The 19,830-nt window shown below is 39.0% G+C and overlaps 1 protein-coding gene across 1 annotated transcript in view; it reads right to left on the minus strand.

Annotated features, from left to right (window-relative positions):
- Window positions 1-2,861: 2,861 nt before the first annotated feature.
- Window positions 2,862-19,830, minus strand: part of LOC135705775 (ejaculatory bulb-specific protein 3-like) — a 61,523-nt gene continuing 44,554 nt past the window's right edge. Inside the window, exons 2-3 of the mRNA XM_065227629.1 lie at window positions 12,027-12,321; window positions 2,862-3,270 (exon numbers count right to left, since the gene is read on the minus strand). Coding sequence (XP_065083701.1) covers window positions 3,086-3,270; window positions 12,027-12,222 — 381 coding nt within the window. The 5' untranslated portion in view covers window positions 12,223-12,321 and the 3' untranslated portion in view covers window positions 2,862-3,085. The remainder of the gene's footprint in view (window positions 3,271-12,026; window positions 12,322-19,830) is intronic.

A 19,830-nucleotide genomic window follows, 5' to 3' on the forward strand; every position in this document is an offset into this window, starting at 1 on the left:
CACTTGAATTGTTTTATTATTTCACAAATACACGCGTTGCCAACACGACTTAGAAATACTCTAATTTTAGAAATATTTTTACTATCTATTTTCAAGCATTTTCATAATGGAGTTCTTGTGATAACGCATCGATGACATTGCCGAATAGCATCCGTGTGATTTTCGCAAAATATTTCGAATTGAAATACCAAAATATATCTTACAATATAGGGTAAAGCGCTATTTCGTCGTAATCGTATATTTCCGTTCTATCGATCAGAAATCATCAATAATATCAATGATATCACCGTGCACAAATCAATAATAGGTTTGTTCCGATGCGCTAGTTCATTAGCTATAACATAAATCCTATTAGAGCGCATTGCATGAATATTTACGCTCATTGTTCTCAAAACAAAAGAAGCGCTTCTTGCGAATCCCCTTTTTCTAAGTTTATCCTTAGGACGAAGAAAATCTAATGGCGTTTCAATGCGTTAGGACGGAATTGAAACTCGTAGGACGAATTAAGAATCAAGAAGCACTATTAGATTTTAAACAATATCTCAACAATTTGTGAATAAATTTAGAATTTATCATTGACATAAATATTACATTTTTTTTGGTCAAACCCGTTCAAAAAAGAGAGGTGATGCACGGGTTGTGCTTAGAAGGACGAAAATAAGATCAAAAACCCTACATCAATTTTTGCAAATTAAAAACGTCACGCGCGAGCTTGATCCTGCTGATTGTGCTGATGGTGGTTTTTATTGATAATTCATTCATGGATCGCCCCATCGTGTGGCTTTTTTTTGCTTCTCTGTTTGGTGCGAGGGTTCCAAATCACATTGTTCTTCAACCTGGAGTATGCTTACGCACAGATACATGCAAAAGCCAGTTGATTGCTTAGGAAAACAAAATCTAATACTTGGAATTGCATTACAAAAAAATGGTTTGCATTGACATAATGCCTTTTACAGGTATGTTGTCTTCGGAGGAAATGTTCCCAACAATATTTTGAAACGATCTACGGGAGTGAAATATGACCATTCATACGAAATACTTGTGTAATTGATGAACAAAGATAGCGACCACTAAGATTGTGGTCCTAAAATGGAACTTAGAAAATGGTTTACAGAAAATTTAAACAATAAATCAATCTTGTAAAAATTTCTAGAGATAGCAATTTTAGTTTTTCAATTTTGCACGGAAGAGTTTTTTCAATTGAGCGCTGCATTATTTTGTAAAAAATCGATGAAGTGAGTCATTCTAAACCGATCCACTTTCACCTTAACTGTAAGCCACAACGTTGTGGAAGAGGGCGACCCCAGCGTAGAGGTTGGCATCCATACCTCTCACGCCAAAGTCACGAGTTCAAATCTCACTCCCGGACAAGTCACGAATGACCAAAGCGCATTAAAGTGACTATAAAAAAAACTTTGTGGAAGACAACTGTTGTAAAATTTTTAAATGTCTGCCTCTAAATGCATCTTTTCAGTTTTTTGAACTCTTTATTTGTTCCAAATTCAAAATAAATTAATTTAATTTTCACCTACTTACCGTTAAGGCTGTTATGGTACATATCTAAGTGTTTTTACATTGCTCCTGCATTGGTAATTCAGTATTCAGTAAACAGTTTTTTTTAAACCTGCATGTCAGTATAACAATTTACATCATAAAACTAAATACTAACACTAAATCTTATCTAAGTATAAAGGGATTTAATCGTTGCAATTGAGGATTGCAACGATTTTTGCCTGGAATTATAATTATTTTGATGAACTTTTGTTCTAAAGTCTCAAAATTCGAAGTTCTATGTACCTCGGTAGTACTGTACCAGGGAGGCTACTTCAAAATCATCTTGAGAACATTGTTCTGAATCCTTTGAAGTGTTTTTTTTTTCTGGTAGTGCAACAACTAGACCGTATTGGCACAGTGTAAAGCATGGCTGGTCCAAAACCTTGTTTAAATATTGGAAGTTTATTCGTCCGACAAAGTTTAGATTTTTTTTTTTAGTTCTTTCTTAAGGAGATTTTTAGCCTATGGCTAGTTCATCTCCGGAAGGACAAAGTTTAGATTTCCTGTTTATAAGAGGGTACAAACATTTTATATATTTGTTACATTTGGCTTGAATGCCCTCAATGTGATCTTTTAAATTTAATTTTCGGTCGAGTACTAACCCAAGATATTTCACTTGGTTTGACCAGGACATTGGAACTCCGTTCATCATCTTTCCTGCTAAATTCCCATTCTGTACCACTGTCTGTGCAGTGGTTCAGTTCGCCAACCAACAAGGTAAAGTACGATATGTGACGGACGAGCAGTTTCCTTTCGGGCATTGAAAATAGATTGCATATTAACTGATAGTAAATTTGATAACCCTATCGCAACACTTCCACGTGCTAGAGTCGGTAGAACAGGAACGGGCGCATAAAAATGCGATAATAGTAATACAGCCACCAGTTCCTCACTCTCAAGACCCGTCCCCATCCTCCATTCCTCAGACAAGGAGTGAGTAAGAATGTGAAAACATCAGGATCAGAAAGCATGCTTTATACGGTATGTGATGCATGTATGCGCCTGCTGACAGAAGCACATCACGCTATGAGGATTCACACGCTCCATGGAAATGAATACGAATGAGAATGGTAACATGATTTACAACGGGATGGATGTGTTGAGGTGGTTCACTAAATTGCTAGCGCTAGGAAAAATCCTATCCCAATCCGAAAGTATTAAACTCTAACAAGTTGGTATGAGTGGCATGGTGAATTGTTTTGTTTCGTTATCTTTCATGATTGGAATTCGAAGGAACTTTGAAACAAGTCAGTTTTAGTCAGATGATGTATTTGTATTTTCCTTTTTACACATGATTCTACCTAAAAACTCACTTAATCGTACGAAAATTTATACATTTAAAAGTATAATTTGATATACATTGTGTCTACGTTGTACCAAATCTAATTTGTCAAAATGCCTTAATTCGTCTACTCCAACAAAAATACTGCTTTTCACAAATGCTGCCCCTCGGAGCAACAGGTCACGCGCACACACGCTAAGAGATAACATCTATCACAAATGCTTCCAAAAAGTATATAGAGTAGGATTTTTAGGATCGCTTGTTCAGCTTCTCAAACTTGCTCTTGTAGATGCCCTCCGGATCGAACTTGTCCAGCAGTTTCTTCCATTCGACCGGTTTCCTCGATTCCAGATGGCTGATAACCTTGCGCGAGTTGGTGCGCTGCTTTTCGCTGCACTTCTCGCAGTTTGTGCGCAGTGCGTCTGGGAGAGTTCCTACGGCGGGCGGGGATAGAAGAAATGATGATAAGATTAGTTTTTTTGTTATGCAATAATGGTACTGGGAATACTTGTTAAACTAAGTGCAAGATTTTGACTGGTTGACCTTATTCATTGAATATCTATAATTCAGCTAATGTTCATCAAGTAAGGGCCTCCCTTAGCTCAGTCGGTAAAGCTATAAAGCAAGACCTTGCTGAAGGCGGTTGGGTTCAATTCCCGGTCCGGTTTATGAATTCTTCGGGTTAGATAATGCTCGACTGAGGCATAGAGCATGAGTTTACGTGCCACACATTAAAACTAATACAAAAATGATACTAGAAACCTTTCAATTAACAATTTTGGAATTGCTCTCAGAATACTAAGATGAGAGCGGACGTAACCTCCAGTAGGGACAAAATAAAGCCAAAGAAAATCAAAGTGAGAAGCAGAATCATATGCGGATGTTTTGTCGTAAGCCCACTATCATTGGAGGTAGAAAAAGATACTTCCGGTAGACTGAAAAAAAATTCCAACAAAAGCCTTAAAGCACTATTCGTTATTTGCTGCAAAATTCCGCATTCATTAAATTGTTCTGCATCAGCAAAATTCATCATAGCCTCCACTGTAACCACAGCACGAGATACCATTCAAATCTGCTCCGGGAAAATCAGTCGGAGAAGCAGTGCTGCCCCCAAACAAACTCCAACTGTTCCAAATGGAAAGTTTCCACCATAAATCACCACCTCATTCCTCGTTAACGGGAGGCACGGTGCAATCGTAAATAAAACCTTCTACTTCCGCAGCTTGAACATGCGGAGCTGGCGAGACTACCAGCGAGAACTAAGTCCGCTCAGTCGGTGTAGGCATTGAGGGGAGAACAAATCTAGGTAGGTATGCAGAAACGGAGATGGAAAACAGCTTTTCGACATTTCAATTTCAACGGTTCAGTTAAATTGAGTCCGGAAGCTTATAAACTCAGATGGGTGACAAAGCGTGAATATCACGCTATTGTTGAATAAGGAAATGAGGAGGAGGAAACCTTTGGCATGTTTGTATAAAAAGTGAAATTCTATAGTCGCAACTAATGGAAATAAACAGAAAAGCAACGATGAAAAGCGGGAGCAAAGGTTGAGTTGAAGCTTAAGTCTGAAGCAAAAAAAAAAGAAGATGACGTAAAAGTATTAGGAAAGCTGTTGTTTTTCCTTTGTCACTGGCGCACCATGGTGATGAATAACGAATTTAAATGGAGTGTTGGTAAAAGGTAAATTACGATACAGTACAATCATATGGACGATACAGAGCTCTTTAATTTAGTTTGATTTATTGACTACTATTTGGGTGGCTAAAACTATCCGCTGTACTTCATATAAAGCAATCGCTCTTAAAACCTGCCAATTTCACTTTCAGACCGTCACAACAAGCGATGTTTTGATTTGTGAGCGATCACTCAGAGTAGGCGCTCACGAATCGTAAAATAGCTGATAGTGACGCTCTGAATGCAATATTTACTACCTTCTCTTGTAACTTATGCTGTGGATGCACTTGGTTGTCAAACTACGGTATGATTTATATAATAATTATAAGCACCATACTACAACTATACAAAAACTATACAAGTGTGACTATGGATGTGCTAATAATTTATTATACAAATAATGCTCATGTTCACAGTTTGTCATACCAGTGTGTCCGTGACATTGCAACTACTGATTATCATGAATGTTCTCATAATTCCTAAAAACAATTTTTAATAGCAAGTCAGATTTGAAATTCGTTTGGTGTAAACATTTTAGTAGCTTATCATTGGTAAAATATTTAAAATTGGTCGAATTTTTTGGCAGTAGTCAACCAGCCACGTGTGCTTGCGTGCTCTGACCACGGAGAGTAGACTGCAGTGATGCAAAATATCATGACACTCACGTGACACTCGTCTTCGCATCAACCGACTATCGCTGACAGAACGTTTTGTCACGCAGTGAGAGGTAGAGCCATGTCAAACAACAATCACCAGTAATGGTCGCTGCTCACAAGCAATACGTTACACTCGCTGCTGATGATGAACAGGACAACGAAAAAAGTGAAGCCTTCTGCAGTACGATCATGAGAAAAGGCGAAACGACAGAACAAAATGAAAACAATACCTACGCATTCCAAGTTCGTCTCGGTAGGCGCGACTGTGTGAGTTACACACAAAGCAGGCAACATTAAACGGAAGCTGTTGGGCTCACCCACCAACACACTCACATAAGCAAGCACAGCAGCAACTGCTTCAAAACGAGCACAGATGAGTGTTGTGATTGTCGGGAATGACCAGATCGGTGATGGATCACAACCGAAGACGACATTCACCAGTTGTTTTTTACTCCTTTCGTCAACTTGATGGATGGTCAAGGAGAGAGCTTCGATAAGCACATTGATATGAATGTACAAAGCGTTACTACCATCAGCTGTTTGACGATCATGATTGTGATAGGTCGCAACTCTGGTAGACTGGCCCACAAAAATGAAAGTTCTAATTTTTCACGAGCCAACCTCTAGAATTGTGCCTTTAGGTGAGAAAACCATTCTCTGAAAGTTTTAGCTCCTTTGGTTCTAGGATGAGCTGGCGCTTTTAGTTTGAATTTTGTATGGGGATTTTGGATAAAATACATGACAAAATTACACTCCTACACTCTATCGATCATAATCATAATCGATATTCTCGATTTGATTCACATTTTCAAAACTTGTAGTTCAAACAATGAGTAACAACTTTGCAGAGTTTTATTGAGATATTCGCTTTTGAATATGTATGACAATTTCAACCAAATCTCCTATATAAACATTAAACCTAAGGCACCACTCCCTGTTAAAGTCCCAAAATCAGCTGAAACCTTCAGAGAGTGGTTATCTCACCTACTGACACAAGTTCTGAGCTTAATCGAGTGTACTAAACCAGTTCTATGTACGAAAGAGTGTAGGAATGTTATTTCTTCATACATGCAATTTTCAGAGAGTGGTTTTCTCACCTTATGGTGGGTTGGCCCCTTGATTTTTTTTTAAATCTCTTATAAATGTGGGCCAGTCTAATGGAGAGAACAGAGCGAGACGATGTTATAAAACAGCTTGATTTTGATCAAAATTGTATGCCTAGGTTGAGCAAGGAAACAAAAATATTCCCAAATGTTAAAACGAAAAGCGATCAACGAGCAGAACGATAACACTTTGTCAGAAATGGAAAGCAATAATGATGTAATCTTCTTCCTTTTTTTCATGACAAACAGCACCTGCAACACAGCTCGCTCGGGTTGGTGGAAGGAATCATGTGTTAATAGGAAGTTTTTTGCTATGTCTTTTTTCGATTCCGATCAAGCTATGTCCTCAACCATGTATATTGAACCAAAGCAGGCAAGCAATATATCATTTTCCTTCTACCACTCCGATCGAGCTGTGTTGCAGAAAGAGTTTGTCATGGTAGACGTAGCAAGCGTTTTGTCTGTATCGTTGATTGCTTTATGTGTTTGGATTCTGAGTAATATTTTTCATGATTTTCATCGCATTCGAGCACACGACCGATGAGAGTAACTCAGTATTGAGTCAAATTTGACTCAACATATAAAAAAGTTAGGTTACGAGTATACTATTTATCGATTTTCCTGATATTAGAGCGAACGTTTGAGGAAAATCATGGAAAATTTTACTCACCCATTGAGTAACCCAACTTTCTAAGATTTTGAGTTAAATATTGCGGTCTTCATCAAAGTTCTTCAGACAGATGGATCACGTCTATTGGATGGTGATCAGCTCAGTTCACCCTCCAGGTGGCACTAATGTTAAATTTGTTTTCAAATTACTTGATTACCTTGACTAGATGAAAGGTTTCTGTCTATGGCAAATCTGTATAAGTGAATAAGACTTATTGGATGGTGTACATCAAAATTCGCTACTGTGTTACCAGTGTGATTGAACTATTCAACAAATGGTTTGGATGATACCCCAAACACGTCGTTAAGCAAAATAGGCATACAAATTTTATTAGGGCTGGCTTATAACGAATATACACATTATCCGGGAAAACATGGACTTGTCTTATTTCATGTTCATTATGCTATCATAAATTAACGACAACGGCGCCGGTGGTGTAGTGGTAAGCGTGATTACCTCTCACCCTAGCAGGCCTGGGTTCAATCCCAGTCGGCGCCGCCGGGATGTTCTGAGGCATAACATCTCTGATCACGCTTTCCTTCGGATGGGAAGTGGAAATTTAAGTGTGAGACACATGATGATGACGTGTGGATTTTTTTTAATGTAGAAGAGAAAAAGCGATAGAGAGTGAACACCATTCGAAATGTTTTGTGTGTAAAGTGTATTTGTAGTGATGCAAATTATGGTTTTGGCATGGCTTCAATCATTTTGTATATCCAAACATATTACATACTAAATACGCACAAGGCATCGTCTGTTGACCATTGCCACGGGTATATCGTGGGAGTCCCAGGTACCCGGCTCAAGCTTTAGTTGGCGGCGGTGGCTCTTCTTGACCTTCTACCCCCTGAGTAGTAAGTGTGAATAAGGGCGTCTATGTGATGCTTTGCTGTGCCTGTTGTGAATATCTAGTGCATCCTGTTCCCTTGACTTGTTGAGGACACCCTGTCTTGCCTCAAAAGTTACCCTTTTTGAAATACTAGTCTTCACAACATAAAGGGCAACATTACGAAGCATGAGATTTGATCAAATTATTCGCAGTTCTACTTGTTCAACGCCCCCGCCTGGGTGAGGGATATAAGATGTCACACACACACTCACGTTATGCTAAATTAGACGAGGTATATTCCCGCCGATAGAATGTATAGGGCTTAGATCTAATATTGGGCCTACTAAGCATAACCCGCCCTTTGCCTCTATTTTGCGAGTGGATTTTTTTTTCACAAAATAGAATGTTTTCACTGCAGATGACTTTTAAATTTAGGTCATATGGTTGGAAGAACATAAGATAGGGGCAAAAGGCCGAAACTCTAAAAATGATAAGATTTTTGTTTAACGAATGAGTGTACTATATAGAAGAGTAAGTTGTATTGGTTTTTTATACATAAAAGCACTGCTCACGTATAAAAGAAGGTAAAACCTCTGAAAATACGAGATTCTAATATCTCATCTTAGTTTTTGAAATTTTTCGAAAGAACTGATCATCGAAAATCTTTTAAAATTTGATAATTTCGATTTTTCATCAATTTTTCAAATCCTAAATCTCACAAATTTTCCAAAGTTCAAAGCGTACATTTTCAAAATTATTAGCTTTAAATGCAAAGTTCAATCATAGTATCTCAAAAAATCAGATTAGAAGGAGGGTATGATTTCTTCTTCTTATACGCATTTCAAGCTTATTACGTAGCGCATATTATCTTATTGCGTGCTCTTAACTTAGTGTTCTAGATGTACTTCCACAGTTATTAATTGAGAGCTTTCGATGCCAATACCAATTGCATGAATTTGTATATAGTGTGGCAAGCACAATGATACTCTATGCCCAGGGAAGTCGAGAAAATTTCCAACCCGAAAGATTCCCTCGACCGGACCGGGAATCGAACCCGCCGCCTCCGGCTTGGTAATACCGTGCCTTTACTGACTAGGCTATGAGGCCTCCAAGAAGGGTATAAATAGATTTTGGTTTGGTTTGTTTTTTCCGTCGATCTTGTTTTCCGTGCTGAGCACCAATGCTACCGACGTGCCAGGAAGGCAGCTCCCACACCTGGACCCTACCTATCGACCCATCAACTCATGAACCGGGGACCAACGGCTTTACTTCCCATCCGAAGGAAGACGTGATCAGAGATGTTATGCCTCAGAACATCCCAGCGGCGCCGACTGGGATTGAACCCAGGCCTGCTGGGGTGAAAGATAATCACGCTTATCACTACACCACCGGCGCCGTTATGGGTATAAATAGATATTAATTATTATTATATCCTTCAACATTACAGCTAAATCAATGCAAACAAAATTTTAGATAACGAACAGCTTTCAAAGAAGGACCAATAGTATAAAATCATATATAACTTTTGAAAACTTGTTTGAAGAAACGACAAATCAGTTTCGGAATATTTACATCAGCTTTTGGCATTTCGAACTCTTGTTCTTTCTGCCTTTTGTCCCTTTCGACCTTCTTTCATTTCTTTATTTAACGTCGGTCTCTGTTCCGCAATCTAGTACCAATCACCGACGGACATCGATTGCCATCCATTGACGGCAAGTCGCCGCACCCCCCACTCACTCAGATGCAACATATATTTTTTTAGGTTTCTTGTACCTAGGCAAAATTTACATTCTTAGATTCATTAGGTTTTACCAACTTTTTTTTTGTATTTATCTTCCACATTTGTTTGAGTTTCCGAATCAGATAAAAGTTAGATTCTTTATTTCAGTAAACTTGAGAAAAAGCAATAATATTTTTTTTTTCTTGATAATAACAGACTACGAAGAGTATTTAATGCGTAGATGAAACTGAAGTGCGAGGTTTCATGAGAATACCAACAATACTGTAGAGTGAATTTCAAAAAAATCAGTATATGGTGAAAGTTTGATGGGAATTCCAATTAGAATCCAAATTGTTTCTAGTGTGTCAGAAATTTTACTTGTGAATATATATTTTTAAATCATCACAATTGGGTGGAAAATAAAATAAAATTGTCGATTTTTGCGACTTTTGTAAACTTTATTCCAGGATGGTCTAAAAATAATCATAAAAGCCAATTTTTTTTTTTTATCCAACCCATACTTTAAGAAAAATCTCAAATAAAATATTTCTAACAAATGTTCAAACTAATCATGATTATTGAAAAACTTTCATCGAATAAAATGGTGGATCTCTACCAAGACTAAATTTTCAAGCATAATTTTGTAAGTTGTAAAAGATAAATAGATAAGCTTAGAAGAGGAATTGGGAATGTCTTCGATGAAATAAGAAATCTTCAAGTATTGAACGTTCACCAAATTGTAGAATATTAAAATCCTTATGATTAAAAAACAACACGCAACGTCTTTATAATTGTACGTTAATTGAAGATTTTAATAAATTAGGGATACTAAAGATGTTTTACCATGTTGCTTTGCTTAATTGTCGGAGTCATAAATTATTAGTAAATTTTCTAAATGCTAATCGTTTAGAGTTGATTATATGGACAACACTAAAAGGACTGTTATTGCAAGTTAAGCCTTGGAAAAAAATTAAAATGATATTAAACTCCGAATTTTAAAAATCTGTCACAGTCTGGTGAAAATAGAATTCAGATATCGAGCTTAACATGAGTTCGTATTGAAGTAATGAAATTGGGTTGTTAGCGGAATGCTAAATAAAACAGTAAAAAGGGTTATCTTCTATTTAATTCCACTTAATTAATTTTGGTATCCATGACAGATACGTATTTCGACGACAATTAAATGGAAGATAACCCTTTTTGCTGTTTTATGAGTTCGTAACTTTATAAAATCTATTCTATGGATCTTAATTTCTTGCAAGCTTTAGATTCCTTAAACAGTTCGTAAAGCCAATTTATCACTTCTCCACCCTCGTTATTTATTAATCCTGCTTTTCTTCTTAATGCTATTGAAGATGATTCCCGGCATCGTTATCAATAATTTGAATGAGATAACTTAATACTTGTTACTAAGAAAAATCTTGGGAAAATTAAAAAAATATGTTGTTAGGGGTCAGGGTTTCTAGGGACATTAAAAAGATCTGGGAGTGGAAAATCAGAGGATTGTAGGACTTGTAGAAACTAACTTAATTTTAATAACGACTAGAAAAAACTTGAAACTTGAAGACAATCCCTAGAGTTTGAAAGGTTCTGGCACCCTGCATACATTATTTATAAACATGTTGTATTTTTATACACATTCATAAAATACCGATGACATATGCCGAAGCATGACTGAAAATTCAGTTTCGGTTAAACGACGATCGACCTAGTAATCAATACGGTATAATAGCGTTCGGTATAATTGTGTTCAGCTAATCGGCATCTAAACTTATTCTCCATAAAAAATAATGTTTTTACCTCCTTCCCCCTACTTGCTACGCCCTTGCAAGACATTGAAGAAGTCTGCAAATTATAGACAACATACGCGTATCTGTCAGGAGAAGCAAATAAGGTAATGGCATCAAATGGAAATTACTAATCCTTCTTTCTCTCTTTATACAGGTATTTCACTAAGACGCCCACATTCATCAGGATTCAACTATTGTTATTTTTCAAACAGAACGAACGCTAAACAGAAATGCACTACAGTAAAAGTCACTTAAATATGTGTGAGATTTACTCACATGTGAGTAGGAATTTTTTGAGTGAATGGGACTCATATATTAGAAAAATTATTTTGCCAAAACATGAAATGAAGACAGCATCAGTAGGACCTACGTTCGATTCCCGCATTTCCCTTGTCAAAATGACTTATGGTGATTTCCCTTCTCAAAAATTTCCGGAAAAGTCCAAGTGGCAATAGGAAAATATAAAAAAAAGTCTCGCTTAATGAAATCCAGACTGACTTACTTCCTCAAATTGTCTGTTTTCCATTTTCCTTCTGTTAAACCATCCCATCATCGCTCCGAATTTGAGGAGCTTAATTCCGATAATCCCCTTCGTTTTTTTTATCTCCACCTAAACGATAATGGAAAAGCTGCTTCCTCGCTTAGATAGTCGGAAAATCTCATTCAAACAGAATTGGCTGCCAACACGTGGCATTAATCATCTCCATTTACACAAAGATGGTGACTGACTGCAGTAGCAGCTACTTACTCTTCAGTTCCCGTCCCTCCTGGGTGCAGGGTCCCTTGTCCAGCAGACACTTGAGGTAGTTACTCAGGATCCGGTCGTTGCTGAGGACCTGATCCACGTTGATATTGTCGAATTTATCGGTGTACTTTTGCTGCTGAGCGGAGGCGGTGGCTGCCAACGCGACCAGGCCGAACACAATCAAGGTGAGGGATTTCATCTTCTTCCGGGCTTCGTTTATTGTTGTTCTGTTGTCTGAGCGAGAAGGTTGCTGCTACGTGAGTGTTTATAGTGAGCGGATTACTGGGCCTGGGGTTTTCTGTGAAAAGATGTGGGGAAATGGGGTATGGATTAGACAGTGGAAGAGCAGGTTTGATGTTTTGGATGCTACATGAGAATCTCTTTTATCGAACTATGTTGTAAAAATATCGTGAATTGTGTGTGCTCATATTGCGCCCTCTGTCTACAAACCATGAAAACCATAAAAGAAACACAATGTTTTCCAATACAAAGTCCCAATTTTTTTTATAACATTACAGTTTTTCTAATAAGTATTTTTAATTACCTTTGATGATTTGATGTTCTGATCTTTGTAATCGGCAAAGTTATGAATTTTTTGAAAAAGTTATTTAGAAAATGCTCAACCTAATGACAATTTTTGCGATGAGGAACAAAACAACTAATTTTTACGAAATTTTGAGAACCACTATATCGGTTTGCTGTGAAATGGCTGTAATTCTTTATAAAAAAGTTATTAGCAGCACCGCCCTAGCGGTAGATCTCCTTACAAATTTGATGTCGCAAAGTGAAGGCCCAGATGCTAAGGATCAATTTTGCTCAAGACTCAAAGCTTCCATAATGCATCCTTGAGGAGCTATTGATTAAAACCACTTGTTGGTACGTGGACGGTGATGGGGTTTACCCGTTCCCTTTCGAAGGATTTTCCACCGTCGAGGTATCGGCGGACCAGAAGATTTGCACGATGATTCCACAGGAAAATTAGCAGTACCAGCCTATGGTGCCTTTAGTCCCAGTAACACAACACTTAAAATTGTTTCTTCCACATGGGCAAACACAATGGTGTTGGATACGTTGGATGCGTTGCTTGGCCGTTTGTTCACATAAATAGTGCCTGATGCACTCAAAGAATCTTGGTTTGCTGCACCTTATGCACCTCTTCAAGCGGTAGATTGCACTTAACGCCGGGTTGGTTCGGAACAAGTAGAAATTGAATTGCACTACAAGCACTAATTTGGTTCGGTATAACTATAATTCAACGACCGGTCAAAAATACAGAACAGAAAACGGGATGTCTGTCACCTCCGACGGTATATTTTGTACTATCGTTGAATTATAGTTATACCGAATCAAATTAGTGCTTGTAGTGCAATTCAATTTCTACTTGTTCCGAACCAACCCGGCGTTAAGTGCAATCTACCGCTTCATCCGGCTCGAAGGACCACAAATGATGGGGCTTACCTGTTCCTTTTCGAAGGATTTTCCACCGTCGAGGTATCGACGGCCCAGAAGATTTGCACGTCCTTCATCCGCTTTGGATGTCCGAAGCGAGAACCCGAGTAGCCATGGTAGGTACTGTTGATGCAAGATTTTCCGATCAATTGTTCAACCGATATTCCAGCTTCAGCAAGCTTAGATGATCCATCGCATACTGGATACGGTACATCCGTGCCTTGAAGGCAACCATCAAGAAAACCACCATCGAATTATTCGTAACCATAACCACTGCCGACCTACGTGAAGCAGATCTTGCCTTAGCTCGTCTGGCTCAGCGAGAAACGTCCTGCGAGGAAGTATCCAATCCGATCTGTTGGCCGATCACTACCACAAGACTCTGCTGCACGCTGGTTCCCAGCTGATGCTTGCCACGATTCGCCAGAAGTTCTGGATCATCGGTGGTCGAAACCTTGTTCGCCGTACGTATCACCAATCGCGGTTGAGTGGCAAGCATCAGCTGGGGACCAGCGTGCAGCAGAGTCTTGTGGTAGTGATCGGTCAACAGATCGAATAGCAGATGCTTTGATGAGAGGACGATCGGGTGTTTAGCATCTTCGGAAACTGCGGCGTTGCCGAGTCTTCCACCAACTCGGATCACACCTTCCCTGGTTATTCTTGGGTTGAGCCATTTCAATGGCGATGACGAATGTACTCGTTCTCCAGCAAGAAGGTTGGATACTTCCTCGCAGAACGTTTCTCGCTGAGCCAGACGAGCTAAGGCAAGATCTGCTTCACGTATGTCGGCAGTGGTTATGGTTACGAATAATTCGATGGTGGTTTTCTTGACGGTTGCCTTCAAGGCACGGATGTACCGTATCCAGTAACCTTGTTTCCATTGAAAGATCTCATGTGTTTTTTACAGAGGTTGTTGTGTTCTTGTGTCTAACTAACACCGGATGATAGAGGTTATCTTCAAAATCTCATTAATTTCTTTGCTATGACAGAACTTGACAGTGTTGTGATCATTGCCATTACAAGCTCATTTATTGGTATTATTGTAACTAGTACCGTACAAATCATTTAATAATATTCACTTTACGAGTACATCATGATGATAACGTAAATTCACTGGTGATTGTTGTAGAAGTTATACCGCGACATAGTGTTACTTCGTCTATACTTGTCATCATCATGATGAACTTGTATAGTATTCCGCAAAACCAGGCTCAAACGATTCTATACCGCTCGATTGTTTTTATTCTATACCGCTTATTTTAAATAACACAAGATTAGCTAGACGCTGGCAAAGTAAGCGATCCTTATTATAAGTACCATTATCAGTTTCAGACAAACCACAGCTTGCATTCATAATGTATTGGCGACAAAGTGTCTATGTGATCCAATGCATTGATGTCATCGTGCACATATCAATAAAACGTTTCATTCACTACTGCAGTTCAAAAGCTGCAAAGTATGAATATTTACACCCATTATTTTCAAGCACCAACGGCGCCGGTGGTGTAGTGGTAAGCGTGATTACCTTTCACCCCAGCAGGCCTGGGTTCAATCCCAGTCGGCGCCGCCGGGATGTTCTGAGGCATAACATCTCTGATCACGCCTTCGTTCGGATGGGAAGTAAAGCCGTTGGTCCCCGGTTCATGAGTTGATGGGTCGATTGGTAGGGTCCAGGTGTGGGAGCTGCCTTCCTGACACGTCGGTAGCATTGGTGCTCAGCACGGAAAACAAGATCGACGGAAAAACAAACCAAAGGAAAAAAAAATTTCAAGCACTACTTATCACTTTTTCCTGCCTTCTCCGTGTGACGAAGAAAATCCAATGGGCTTCCAATGCGTTTGGAAGGAATTGAAACTTGGTCGACGAATTTGAAATCAAGAAGCGTTGTCGGGTTTTTAACAAAATGCCAACAATTTTTGAACCTTTTCAAATTCCACGGTACGTGACATCCGTTCGAAAATGAGCGGTGAAGCGTGAATTGTGCTGAGTAGGACGGGAATTAGATCAAAACCCTACTAATTGTAATGATAGTAGGCCAAGCTGGATACTGGAAATATAATATCATTCATATTCAACTACTCAACGGAACAAGACGTTTTATTTGGAGCTTCTACATTGGCGACGAGTGTTGAAATGTTACCCGCAAGTGTTAAAAGACAATTTAGAGTTCATCAAATAAATTAGACGAGGGCGAAGGTTAGAACAGCAAGGCATCGCAAGTCTATTGGATGGAAATTTTCTTCAAGTTGTTGAAATTGCTAGAAACGTCAACATGTCCATGGTAACGGATATTATTTTTTCTTAGCATCAGTTGTGTGAGTTTCACTAGTACAACTTGTACATCCATTTTGGAAAATGTGAAGTTTTAAAGCTTCCTTGAATCGATTAAATGAGATTGTATCTGTTGTTGTAATTGATGATGAGACTATTGATCGTGTTCGGGTTTTCTTAGCATCAGTTGTGTGAGTTTCACTAGTACAACTTGTACATCCATTTTGGAAAATGTGAAGTTTTAAAGCTTCCTTGAATCGATTAAATGAGATTGTATCTGTTGTTGTAATTGATGATGAGACTATTGATCGTGTTCGGGAGATTAAATATCTTGGCGTGATTATTGATGACAAACTTAAGTTCAACTTTCACATTGACAATATCATCAAGAAAACTGCCAAGAAGTATCCCAAGCAACAATTTTTGGTTTATTGAAGTTTTATAGCAGTAGATATAACCAAACTATAAAACCTTCACTGCCGACCACATTGCTTTAACAACCTACTAACAACCGCTATACGGCCATGTCATGGCCAATTGGCCCAGTTTTAATGCAATCATAAAACTTGATATGCGAACTACCTTAGAAGCATAGGTTTTATGTCAGTTTTATGACACTCTACACGTGGTTGTTTAAAATGAAAACATAAAACCTCCTCCTGGTCAGAAAGTTTTAACAACCTTTTGATGACTGCCATAATACTATATTACAACCGCATAAATCAGTCCTGAAGAAGTTGATAAAACATGATACGCAAAACATTTTGACAATCTTGAAGCTTTAAGTTGGGGTTTAAGTTGAGGTTTTTGGGTGATAGTTAATATTGAGAAATATTTTATTGTGTTTTTATTCTTTCGATGTTTGATGTGAAATCATGATCCTTGTCAGTTGGTTACAATCAGGGCGTCACAATATCAGCTTCAATCGACCAAATCGATGCGACGAAGAGAGACTGCTGGCTTTCTTTTTCTGTTAAAGTCGAACAGCTTCGCAGTATTCTAGAACCTCAGTCGGCGTGCACAAACAAATATTCATTCGCTTGTCTCTCTTTCTCCCGTCGCTCCATTGGTCTTTCTTTCAAGCTTCTGTGAAACGGATGAGTGAAAGAGCGCTCGCCTTTGATAGTTTTCTCTTTCATGAAACACATCAATAGAGGTTTCATGACGTATATGACGGAAAATGAAAATATATATTTAAAGCATTTCTCACGTAGATACACTTGAAGATTACACGTAATATTTTTAATTTATCTTCCATCCATATATTTATCTAAAAAAAATTATCGAAAACGGGACATAACGCATTTCAAACAAATTGAAAGAGCGGACATAACGCATTTCAAACAAATTGAAAACACACTTGTTTTGCGCCAACTTTTTTCTCAGTGTACCTCAGTGTGCCGCAGTTGTACCGGCAGTGTCAAGAAGTCATTGAACTTTTTATTGCTTGTGAATAATGCCTTGTTTGGCAACCCGGTATTTTAACAGCTTTTATTTTTGTTTTGTTTTTCAATGTTTTCAAAAACTACACGGACTCCAGTTGGGACTACACACTGGATGCATCCGTCTCCAAGGATGCCTGCAACGGACGAGCTCCGTTGCTACACGATCCTTCCATCTTTGGCGGAAGGCCGACCCTGCACAACGAACGTCAATCATTAGTCAACCAACCCTTCTGGAAGCCGGCGGTGGAAATGGATTTGCACCGAATTTTTCACCGCCCGGGTATCATCCGTCGGAAAACTGGAAACCAACACCGGCCAGAACACACGTCGGATTGATGAAGGACGCACCGCTGACCCGAAACGGACCAGGCCAATTTTCCAAGCTGAACTACTTGTCAGAGTCCACCAACCCGTACACCCTGCAGGACAATTCGATCAGCTTCAAGGTCTACAGCGCCTCCAAGAACAATCGCTTCCCAGGCCTGCAAAAATCGCATTCTCCACTTCTTCAATAACCCACCCGTATGCCGTCCGAGGATCTGCTGCTGACTGCATTCACCACCAAGGGCTGCCACCCGTCGCAAGTGCGAATGTTCCCGCTGAAATCGGGATGTTCCTCCTCCGGATTGGTCGAGTTCCCGAGCGTAGCCCTGGCGGTGAACGTCATCATGAAGTGCAACCACAGCGCGATGATCACAAATGCACAAAACTCGCGTTCATTAAGAAGCTGTGCTTCTCCTCCTCCAAGAAGATGAACAGTGCGTGGAGCAACGAGAACACCGAAAACACGTTAGCTTTGAAAGAGCGGAAGCTTATTTTCTGCGAAAAGAAAGGATTTTCCTTTTTCTGGGTAGTTAATGTTATGATTCGTAATTATAATTTCTTATTGTGTTAGTTGGAAGTGCAAAAAGGAACGAGAGTAAAAATTTGTTGAACTATTTGAGATTTTGCCAAGACGGTACTCCAACATTATGTGTTGGACGATGGAATGGTTGATGTAGCAGCCACCGCCATGGATGTATTCGAGCAGTTCGAATGGTCGGATGGTATAGATTTTGTTTGGTTGTTGACTTTCCGATTAAAACTCAAGCACCGCTTGTCGTGACCGGCCCAAGATTTCCAGCGTCGACCACGGCTACACAAATTAGCGATGCAACTCCCACGGCTGCGGCTGATTCCAATGCTGCTGCTGCTTTAGTTGCTGCTGCTGCTGCTGCTGCTGTTCCTTCTGCTGGTCCGTTTCCTTTAAAATTCGTCAAAAAAGACGGACCAGCAGCAGCATTGGAAGCAGCCGCAGCCGTGGGAGCTGCATCGCTAGTTCGTGTAGCCATGGCCGGAAACCTCGGTTAGGTCAAGATACCGCTGCCAGCTGTTCTTCGTATGAGAGGAAATGTGGATGCGACTGCCGTCACAGGTGTAACGATTTTGAGAATCTATGGCGAGACTTGGTGGAGATTCACGGTTGTTTTGAAAATAATTTGACTAGAAGTGGCAACGTCAATAACAAATTTTGACACATGCACACTGCGCAGGCGCAGAAAAAGTTCAGTGTTGCCAGTAACTTTGAAGATCATAAAAATTGTAACCATGGGTGCCAAACAACGTCAATGACTGCACCCCGATGTGCCCCAGTTTGATTTTGGCACACTGTGATAGAGTGTTCGTGAAAGGGGATTGAAAGCCATAATGAGGTTTCGTTTAACTAGAAAATCGACGTTAGTAACATTGAAAGCGATGAGCAAAGCAACGACGAGAAGTTCCACAGCCAGCCTTTCCTTCTAAGCGTCCTGCTTTTTTATTTTCGTTTCTTGCTGATAGTCTAGCTAGGCGTTATAGAAATGAAGCGTCGAACACGTATGTATGAGAGAAACAAAACACGAGTTTATTTTAGAGCTTCGAAAATAAGACGACTTCATTACAATTCTTAATCAATCTGTATATGCTTCACAGCATGCCGTGAAATATTTATGGTGATTATTATACCAAATAGGAGCATAAATTCAGTGCGCCATATGAATACTAAAATATAGGGATATTTTTAATTTGTCTGCATTAGCACCATGCATTAAAGAGTCATTAAAAGATTAGATATTTAGTGCAAAACTGTTACTACTGTTGAACAATAACCAGTCACATATTATTTAATAATACATAGATGTATGAAAGTGTTTTATCGCCTATCAAATAAAGCGTAATCATTCATACTGTGTGAAATTTGTTCATACAGCGCCATTTTTTTCGTTATAACTTGCTACTCCTTAAAAATACATCAATATAACATATTCTCCTAGATTGGAATTCTATAGCAAAACATAAACCTTAATGGTTGTATCTTAGCATTTTGTAGTCCAAATTGAGAGCGTTAAGTTATATTTAAGCTCTATAACTAGCTTGCAGGTTGTATTAGGTACAGCGAATCAAAACAAATCAAAAACCATGGCAATCTGTCAAAAAGTCAACATTCCATGCCATCCTCCTATTTTCTCTTGTAATCAAGATGTCAAAAATGCTTATTGGATCCACTAAAAGCTTTTTCAATGCAAGGTTTAAAGTCGTGATGCCAATACTGGCCATCTCCAAACGGATTTCGTGAAACTGTCTGCGTTGTTTTAAGAAGGATTCGTTGATCTTTTGGAAGTGTA

The sequence above is a fragment of the Ochlerotatus camptorhynchus genome, unplaced genomic scaffold (assembly GCF_037179485.1).
Source record: "Ochlerotatus camptorhynchus isolate MF236.1 unplaced genomic scaffold, CSIRO-AGI_Acam_v1.1 ptg000274l, whole genome shotgun sequence".
Taxonomy (NCBI): domain Eukaryota; kingdom Metazoa; phylum Arthropoda; class Insecta; order Diptera; family Culicidae; genus Ochlerotatus; species Ochlerotatus camptorhynchus.